We start from the raw sequence: 11,010 nt of genomic DNA on the forward strand, positions 1-11,010 counted from the left end.
AGTTTAATCCATGTAGTACCAGTGAAAACAAATTCCCACTACCCCTACAGAATCCTCTAGTTTAATCCATGTAGTACCAGTAAAAATAAAGTCCCACTACCCCTACAGAATCCTCCAGTTTAATCCATGTAGAACCAGTGACAACAAATTCCCACTACCCCCTACAGAATCCTCTAGTTAAATCCATGTAGTACCAGTGAAAAACAAATTCCCACTACCCCCTATTTTTCTGTTCATATTTTTATTACATTTAGTTTTAACTAGCCATTTATGAAAATCTTATAAAATCCTTGTTATTTTTTTAGTGTTTGAAAGAAAACTGTGCCAATGTTAAATGTATGAACATCTATGAATGTCAATACTATAAAAGTGATGAATCACACAAAATGAGAGAACATAAATTAAAAAAAACAGTGCCACAAAAGTATAAAGGAAATTAAGACAACTTTTGGTGTATGACCTTCACCTTAAATGTTCGTCAAGTTTGTGAGACTTTGTGATGTCATTTACCAGGGAATCGCCTGTATCCCTGCTCTATTAAAGTTCATCAAGTGCCTATGTGATTGTTATTATGCAGGATAAACTAGAAATAACATTTGTTCAGTAAACACTTACTCACAATTCCCTAATGAAAGCAGTGCTGAATCTCAATTATATGATTTAATTTGTGGAATAATTCGTGCATTATAGCATTATTTTTTTTCCAAACAATCGCTCAACAAAGGAAAGGAAAAGAAGACGCCCCAAACACATGAATCTTGTTCACTAAAACCAAATTGAGACGAAAATACAACGACCTTAAAGGTTGTCTTGTTTTCATACACATTTGCAGTTCATGTACAACAAATCTCATAGTTGACCACTTTTATTAACAGTAAAATATATCACAATATTGAATATGTCACATGTAAATAACAATAAAATGTAGACAGCTAGTGTAAACTAATGGGACTGTGTATTACACTGATGCATCAAAAGATGTTCTGAGGTTAGTGGAAACCATCAAAGTTCTGATGGAAGATATTTTTTGGACAATCAAAATTGGAAAATAAAGTGTCTACTTTAGTTTTTCTTATTGAGGCCACCATTTAAATTCTTTTTTGATGATGTATACCCATTCCTTGTATATCTAGGTAGGAAGGTAGGTAGAGTTTATATTCTTTTTAGACCAACAATATAATTATTATTTTTCACAAGAAAACAACGTTTTATCAGGAAAAAATCTTTAAAAAAAAACCATTTGAAATGATTAATGCTATAAAATTTTATGGTAGACTCTTCTTAGGTGGGTAGGTAGACAACATCAAATAATTAAAATTCAATTTTTGGCCTGATCCTCATAAAAAAAAAAGGCTTCAATAACAGAAATCCATGTAACATTATAACAAAATACTTATGAAAATACTTTATATACATAAAAATAACTTTATATGCATGACAAATTATTTTCCCCGAATAACTATTTAAGGTGGTTTCCAACACTTTCTCTAAAATTAATTTGGCTCATTTAATTTTCATAAAATTTTGACAAAGTATTTACTTTGACCCTTTAACAAAAATATAAAAATTTTGAAAATTTTGAACCAACCATTTTATCAGAAAAATTACACTGGTTATATAGCAGTTTGACAAACACCAATTTTGATCACTGAGAAGTTTAATATTCCCTTTACAACACAACGTAACTAAAACTTTTATAAGACTTTACAGAGTTATCTCCCTGTAGTGTTAGCTACCACCTTAATGTACTTACAATTGTAAAATGATATTGAACATGTGAAAATGAATGATCTCGGGGGATAAAAACACTTAAAACTCTTAAATTAATGAAATGATTAAAGCTGGTAAAACTTTAAAATGAATGAATAATTCTCCACTCCTTCATCAAATCTGCACTTCCATGTCTGATAGCTCATCTTGCACCTAATATATATATAATAAATCTATATTCTTTTAAACTTAAAAAATATACATAAATGCCTTTAAAGACCAAAAAAAAAATAATATTCTATTCTCATTGTCTATTTTTTCTCTTTTACAGCACATTTATTACTTAACAAATCAGAATTCCACTGATTCAGAATAGTTTTCAACAATTTATGAGGAAGAAAAATCCATTTTCAAATTAGTGTATCCAATATCATCACAAGTTATGTCCCTTGGATTCTGAATATAATCTTGCATCCCACATAAAAAGAACATTTCAACATTCTTTTTCTCCATTAATACATAATTTCACCTAACAACAAATTTCAAACTCCCCCACTAAGAAATCTTCTAAAAATTTGTTTATGAATTTTTGAAAAGGGTACTGGTATGCAAGACATAATAAATCCATTTTCAAATGATTATAACCAATATTATCACAAGTTATGTCCCTTTGTTCCTGATTATGAAATCTTTCCTATAACTAAAACTACACATTTCTGCTATACCGGCAGTGTTTTAGAAGCTGTCTTTGATGCTACTGAATAAAATATTTTTGAGAAAAATTTCAATCCTGTCTGTCCACCAGGTATGTAGCTTACAATGTACCTGGAAAAAATCAGTAAACAAAATAAATGCAATGGCAGATATCCAAAACAAAGGGTTTAGATTTTGTACAAATGTAAACAAAAGGGAGCTTACATGTTACGTCAATATACATACACAATTCACTTAAGTTTCATGAAAACTGCTCAAAGCACTTTTGAGTTATTGTATGAAAACTGGAAAATCCCCCTTTCCAATGAATAAAACCCTATAAACTAGTGTTGTTTTTGTCTTCTTAATTGCAAAGACAATATTTGAACTTCTCTGGCCTATTGCAGTAAAATAATGTGTTTTTATGCCCCACCTACAATAGTAGAGGGGCATTATGTTTTCTGGTCTGTGCCTCCGTTCGTGCGTCCGTTCAGATTTAAGTTTTTGGTCAAGGTGGTTTTTGATGAAGTTGAAGTCACATTAACTTGAAACTTAGCACACATGTTCCCTATGATATGATCTTTCTAATTTTAATTTCAAATTAAAGTTTTGACCCCAATTTCACGGTCCACTAAACATGGAAAATTATAGTGTGAGTGGGGCATCCTTGTACTATGGACACATTCTGTTTTTTATGTCTTCCTTATTGCTTAATTCCTAATTCTCCTTGCCTAATGCTTGTAAAAACTATGCGAGCGAGAGAAAAAAGACTCTTCAAATATTTTTAAACATTTTGTATTGAAAAAAACATAAGGATACAAGTATAAAAATAAAAATAAAGAAATTTTGCGTTGAAATAATATTTACTTACCAAACTAATGCTAAAATCTGTATAACAGCAAATATTACTGTAAACACTGTACTTCTTAACTACAATCACAAATTATAAACCAAGTTAACATAAGTGTAGAACAATGTAGAATTCACAATGCTATTTATATTTTTAAAGATGGTTCATATCCAACATTCTCTTTCTCTTAAAACCACACAATCTGATCTAGATACTGATCAATTGCTTCTCTAATTTTTGTACTATTTTCACATTTCCTTAGTGGTGTGAGATAAATATTTTCATCATTAGTGAAAAATCTATTCGCAGCAAATGATTGGTCAAAATCTAATCATGAGGTTAGATTTTCTTCCATTTTTTTCAAATTTCTTATTGTGACGTCCTGAAAAAGGCAAACACTATTTATCAATTTTGATCATTGAGAAGCTTAATATTTCCTTAACATTAAAATGTGATTATCAATTTCTGCAGATTTTTACAGAGTTATCTCCCTGTAGTGTTTTGTACCACCTTAACCTGCAACAAATTCTTTAATCTACACTTACCCAAAGTGAAAAATATAATGTTGCTAACATGGATCCAAAATATGCTGTTGTAAATGGTAGTCTCTCAACAGAGAATAAATGTTTAAAGTGATTCATTGGTCCCCATAACAATGAGAAACTGAAAAATAGCATATATAATATAGATTTGTTTACAAATTGTACAATAACATATATTAATATAATTAATCTCTAAAAAAATATGGACTGTGACTTTTTTTAATTGTGTCTTACCATGCTTACTGTGCGTTTTGTTGTGTGTTTGTTTTTTTCTACATTGGGTAGAGGAATAGGGGAGGGTGGAGATCTCAAAAAACATGTCAAACCCTGCCAAATTGTTATGCCTGTCCCAAGTCAGGAGCCTCTGGTCTTTGTTAGTTTTGTATGATATTAAATTTTAGTTTCTTGTGTATATTTTGGAGTTCAGTATATATGACGTCCATTCTCACTGAACTAGTATACATTTTTGTTAAGGGGCCAGCTGAAGTAAGCCTCTGGGTGAGGGAGGTTCTCACTGTATTGAAGACCCATTGGTGGCCTGTGGATGTTATTTGGTCTTTGGTCAGGTTGTTGTCTCTTTGACACATTTCCCATTTCCATTCTCAATTTTAATTTTTATACAATGCATATAAAAAAAGGCTTAAGTATTAAAATGTAAGGTTCTTAATGTCAGAAATACATAATAGGAAAATAATTGCAGTCATAATTTTCTGATTTATGGCAGATTTCTCCCATGAGTGTTGCTGAACACACTTTTGGAATTCTTAAATATAGGCTTAATATCTCAAAATGGTTGATGATGATCAGAGAAGCTAAGCACATATATACTTATTCATATAAATAGTCATGTGATCTGTATATATTCTGATTGTGTTCCAAACCCTATCGTGCAGTTTTTACTGAGTTTTGATTCACATTGAAGATGATGCATGCACGTATGGCAGAATATGTTTACCCTGTCAACACAACCAGTCTAGCCCCTTTTGTATCTTTTAAATATATTTATGAAAATTGAAAATCAGTGTACTACTATTGCCTACATGTATATTTTAAAACTATTTTGTATAAGACATGTAAGATTAAAAACACTTGTGACATGTATAACAAACGAATTAGGTCCACTTGCACTTATGATTCCTCATAGACATTTTTAGAAGTTTTAACACAAGTTTTATGATAATTTGATATGTAAACTTCTAAGTAAGGTATACACAGAACTTTCAAAGTACACATATACATGTAATATATACCTGGATATAATAAATAAACTGCCTAATGTGTATAGAACTGCAAACTTCCTGGCTTTCAGTATCAGTAAAGGAATGTACAAACTTGCCTGGAAAAAGATAAAAGTCATGCATGGCTGCTCTTGTAGGTTTATAATCATACATTTAAATTCTGATACTGTGTATTCATTTATTTTTGAGGATACAAATGTTCATGGATCAAAGAACAAGTGTATTTAGTATGTTAAGTGGATAATAGCTTAATGTAGTCTATAGCAAATGTGTACTTCATTAAGCATTTGTCAAATGTTTGTGGCCAACATGATATATATATCCTAGAAATCCATTAAAATTGGTACCCTAAAAAAATAATGAAAACACCAGATATTACACAACATGAGTTATCTGTCCTTGTTTCAGTCTAAAAAAAAATCTGTTAATATAAATGCCTAGAAACAAGAAAGTTTTTTTTTCAAATTTGTAATGGATGACATCATCTATGAGGCCTTGTGGAGAACAATAGGTAGAACTACACTACTGATTGTGTTGTGCTTTAAAATTCTTTCAGGAAAATATATAAAAGTAAAAGTTTAATAATTTCATCCTTTGATGTTTTAAACTTAAAGACAGGATTAAAATACATCGTACCTTAAATATATCTTGTTTGTTGTATTTTTTTATTCTGAGAAGCATTAATATTTATGCAAGTTATGTACTTTGATATGCAGCTGATATTGATTTGCATTGGACTTAATTATTGCAATACATACTAACACATCCTGTAGCCCAAGCCAATCTTGAATACATACATCTAAAAAGGCTTTGCTTCACTGCATAAAACTTACCAATGAAAAACAGAATGTTCCCATCAATAAACATAGTATAAATCCCAGGATTCTTTGTTTCTTTGTCTGAAATGAAAAAATAATCATACACTTGTTACAGAAAATATATTCTAATATCACTAGGCCAATAGTAATACATGTGTTTCTGCAAATGTGCTGAACAAAAATATGGTAGGCAGGTAAGCAATATCAATTTATTTTACAAAATATGTTTAGCTGGTTACCACAAGAGAATCAGTCTGCCTTTAACAGTGCAGCTTTGCTTGTTCCAAAATGGCATAAAAAGTGTTAGGGAAGACACTTTATAAATGAGGGTAGGTACATGTATGTACGTAGGGTTACATTTTTAGTAGAAGCACATTAATGTTGTATTTTGCTTTTCATAAGTAATATAAGTAGCAGAAGAGAAGTCAACTGAAATAGTAACTATTGTTTTAGGCTGGGTGAAGGTTGGCGCCTATTAACATGATTAGAATATTAAAACCTGCTGTATTTGTTTGCACCTGTCCTAAGTCAGTAACCTGATGATCAGTTGATGTGGTTTATAAGTGTTTCTATAGTTTTATATGCCATTCCTTTTAGATACATGTATGTTTGTTTTAGGATCTCATAACATGGGCTTTCATATTTTATTGTTAAAGTTAATATATGTGTATGAATATGTTGTAAAGCGCCTAGGGTAATTTTTTATATTATTTAATGCGCTGTTATAAATATCCTAGTCATGCTAGTGTTATTGGTTCTCGATAGTGTTAAAAAATTTTGCTCCGTAGGGCCAGTTCTTTATATAAATGTGGTCAAAGCTGATTTGGTTAATCTAGTAGATAGTTTTATTCATTTTCTATTATCCTCCTGATTTTCTCTTGCGTAAATAAAGAAAAATCAAAACATCTGTTGTTGTGCTCAATTTTGACATTGTGTGCAATACGTCATCAGTTCTCGATGGTTGTGAAAAGTATAGTATGGTAAGCATGTTTCATATTAATAGAAAATTTAAAATTACGCAAATTGAAGAAAAGTTTCAATTAACCATGTTAACTATCATTTGTCTCTAGAAAACATATTTTTTTATGAATTTTAGCCTTAGCGATCAATTTATGCATCTTAAACTGATATCCGAGGAATTATCAATCAAGGGCAAAACTATGCATTGAATATTAATTTTAGATGATTTTAAATTGAACCAATTCTTATATATATGTTATAAGATGTTGTCACAGCTGTTATTAATATTTTACTGTCACAGTAACAATTTTTAAGTGCATTACTTTTCCCGTAATTGAATTGAATTAAATTTTATAGTTGACAAGATATGGCCCAAGCTGCATTAATATTCCATAGATTTTTTTCCATAGCAACGTCACAACACATCTTACAATTTTGTATTACATATGTGGACTTAATTAACCTTCTTTTCGAGCTAAGTTTTGTTTACATATGAAAACGTGCTATTTATGAACGGAGGAGATGAAGTAGGGTTGTTTTGGGAATAAGAAAAAGTAGGTTAAAATCAGAAAATATTATTTTTACTGTGGTAAAATGTCTGAAAACTTGAAATGTTGAAATTAATACTTGCTTGAAGCGTGTTTTTATTCTGTCCTTGAAAAACTTACAAATAGAAAACATGCGGGATTTCGCTAACTACTTTTATTTTAACCACAGGCATTGATATCGAGAACTGATTACTATCGTGAACAGATGACTACACGATACTGTATAATAATAATAATTGTAATTCTTGTTTCACGTTTTTTATTTTCTTGTAGATTAGACATACAGCATGATAACCCATGAGACGAAGATACTAAACAGGCATTGCTCATTGTTGAAGGCTGTACTGCGCCTTATAGCTGTCAATTTGTGTCATTTGGTTGGACTCTCTTTTGAGAGTTGTCTCATTGGCAATCATACCACATCTACTTGTTTTACATCAATAAAGACTATAGGCCCTTAGGGAATTAGAGGTATCCAGTCCTTCCGTCCTCAGGTCAATCCGACCCAAAGTTGATCCGGCCCAAAGTCGATCCATCCCAAGTCTATCTGGCCCCATGTCGATCTGACCCCATTATAAAATAAGGAATAAACTATCATACTATAAAGACTTTTAATCAGTATAAATGGAATTTATAAAAAGTATTGATGATGGATGACAACAGGAAGGTGAAGTATGAATATATTGGAGTACCAGTAAGATGTCGATACGAAAATAATTGTGATGATCTGTGATTGTGTCTGTTTGTATAGCAGCTTCAGCATAATTAATATTAAGTTATTTTCCAATATGATAACTTTGAATGTCATGGCGATTATTTTAAATTTAAATCACACTTAGAAGAGATAAACTATATATTTACAGTCCAATGAAACCTATAAAATTTAAGTCATCATATTGACTTGTTTATTCAACTCATAGGTGTATAATTGGTTTGTTCATTCAACAATTGTCTAATGATTGTGGACTTAGGTAATGCCACTCATAGGCTTGTGGATCGTCTTGTATTTCTTATTACACAGGACTAAAGACTTGTTAAGATCACAGTCAATTGAACAAAAATGCTAATTTAACTGCTGACTAATGTTGGTGTCTGTTGATCAACTTGAAATATGGTCCGGATCGTCATTTGGACGGATCGACGAGGGGCAGAATCGACATGAAAGCGGGATTAGAGTATGAAGATGTTTAAGCATAATGATGCAGGGATCTCCATGGATGAAATTTGAACCATGGAGGAACTTTCACCAAATGTTACAAACCGTGTCTACGCTGTACAGTGTAGCACGATCGGAAGTATTTTATCCCTCCATACAAGGAATGGTGAACATGCTAATTCATTGCTTATTTAAATTATATTTATTTGAATTTTCATTATAGAATTAGAAGTATCAATATGTTCATTTATTGCCGTTTTTAACCATTCAAATGCCAAGTCTTCATGGTTCCCCCTTAGTCCAGAATGACCAAAAGCTGTCATGAAGGTCCCCATGTAGATTTCTTGTATTTTTGGTAATTGTTATGGGGGTTAAAAATCATATGATGTGGAGCTTATTTTTCATGGACACTGTCAAATTCAAAATCCATTACCGGTATGGCTGATTTGCAGCAACAACAAAACGATTCGTACGGGTTATGTAAAAGGTTAAAGAGATTTGTAAAGCAAATGAAAAGGTTTTTAATGACTTTATCTGACAAATTGATGCTGTGCAACATGCATCTTTCGAGTCTGAATAGAAACCGGAAACGCGGATGTATCAATTTGATTGTAATATACGAAATGAATTCGGAATTACGATACGATATTTCTTTACAGGAAATATTTATAAGTTTTTACTTTTAAACTTTTAAAGTAATTTTAAATTATCGTTACAGCAGTACTCGAGTTATTTGCAATGAAATAATATTTACTGTTTTGCATCTTATTTTGTACTTCTTAAAAAAGGGGAATGCTGATTGCGTAAGTCAAAATAAAGCATGTGTTCGACTTGTTAAACTGTTTTCTTTGTAACTGGATTATTAATTTATTTATTTAATCTAAATTATCATAATCATTTGCTGAAACTTAGTTGATTAATTCGACAAATGGATCGTCTATCCTCAGATAGTATTCTCCTGTCAGGTTTGTTGATCTACATGTACAAGTGATTAGCGATCCTAATCCATATATATCCCTCAGGCGTTAGAACTGTGTTGGATTATAACATAAAAAGCCTAAGGGGTATGCAATTACATGCATTTGATTATAATTGATTAAAAAAATGGCGTCGAGCTACAAAAAAAGATGAAGTTTTGAACGATGGCGGAAGACAATTTAACGATGGCGTAAGACAATTTAACGATGGGCGAGTCATTTGACGATGGCGCAAGACATTTAAACGATGGAGGGGCGCCATCGTTAAACTTCTTCTTCTTCTTCTGATATACAGTTACAGCTTCATTATTATTGAAGATTACGAACTGTTGCATGCGCGGAGTATATGATTAAAAAATATGAACAAAAATTTATCTTTAACTTAGTAGAATACTTGGTGATATTTACATGAAAGAAAACAACAAGTGATTAAAAAATATGTACATTGTTATTTATAGAATTAAATTATGTTGTGGAGAACAGTTGGTGTCAACTGATCTCTGTAAATTTCAATGGTTTGACTTGCTACCACAACTTGTGGCAACATGTTCCATTGAATGATTGTTTGCGGAAAGAATGACCATTTGTAGCTGTCTTTAGAGGTGGATATTTGCCGAAATGTTTGAGTATGTAATTTTCTTGTTCTAGTATCTGATGGTATGAGGACTAGTGATGGGATTGCAATGAGTCCATGGATGACCTTGTAGAACATGATAAGTCTGGTTTTGAGGCGGCGCTCACTGAGTGAGGGCCATTGTAGTTCGTTTAACATGGATGTAACGCTACTGGTGTTGTGGTAATTGTTACATACATATCGGGCCGCACGCCTCTGTACCATTTCTAGCTTATTTTTATAATCTGCTGTGTGTGGATCCCATAGACTACAGGCATATTCGAGTTTTGGTCTCACTATTGATTGGTAAGCACGGGATTTGATACTGGAGTTAGAAATTTTTAAGTTTCGCCTAAGAAAGCCAAGAGATTTATTTGCATTTGATACAATGTTGTTGTAGTGAATGTTCCATTTTAAGTTAGACTGTAGGGTTACGCTAAGATATTTTGCAGATGTTACTAGTTCTAAAGTATGGTTATGAAGGATGTAATCGTGTTTAAACAGGCCATGGAGATCCCTGATGATGTCAGATCTATGTAAATGTGTAACTGGTTGTTGGACCATTGATTGTTAAAACATTGTAGTTTTTTGAAACACTCCCTGTGACATTCTCTTTTCAGAATATTCATTAATTAAAATGACTAGTACAACTTACAAGACTTGGTAAATACGGATCTTTTTGTGCTTGAGAAAACCACCCATTTGCCACGTCATTAGTATCATTTGGTGAGATTTTTTCTGACTTATTAAACAAGTTTAGTCTTCCTAGACTAAATCCTGTGCTGTTTGAGTCATCTGATACTGAGATATTTGTATCTTTGTTACTTCTCGAGAGGTAATTTTGCAGATCCTTTCCTAAGCCTGTCATTTTTTTTTTCTAATTGATAAGTCCAGAGAGACTCTGG

At 31.7% G+C, this 11,010-nt stretch overlaps 1 protein-coding gene across 1 annotated transcript; it reads right to left on the reverse strand.

The window, feature by feature from the left end:
• Positions 1 to 849: 849 nt before the first annotated feature.
• Positions 850 to 11,010, reverse strand: LOC143057824 (uncharacterized). Its single transcript, XM_076231243.1, has 6 exons — positions 10,761 to 11,010; positions 5,867 to 5,932; positions 5,046 to 5,131; positions 3,799 to 3,916; positions 3,275 to 3,333; positions 850 to 2,535 (listed from the first exon to the last, which is right to left on the reverse strand). The coding sequence occupies exons 1-6, from the start codon at positions 10,971 to 10,973 to the stop codon at positions 2,430 to 2,432; spliced, it is 648 nt and encodes a 215-aa protein (XP_076087358.1). The 5' UTR covers positions 10,974 to 11,010; the 3' UTR covers positions 850 to 2,429.

The sequence above is a fragment of the Mytilus galloprovincialis genome, chromosome 13 (assembly GCF_965363235.1).
Source record: "Mytilus galloprovincialis chromosome 13, xbMytGall1.hap1.1, whole genome shotgun sequence".
Taxonomy (NCBI): Eukaryota; Metazoa; Mollusca; class Bivalvia; order Mytilida; family Mytilidae; genus Mytilus; species Mytilus galloprovincialis.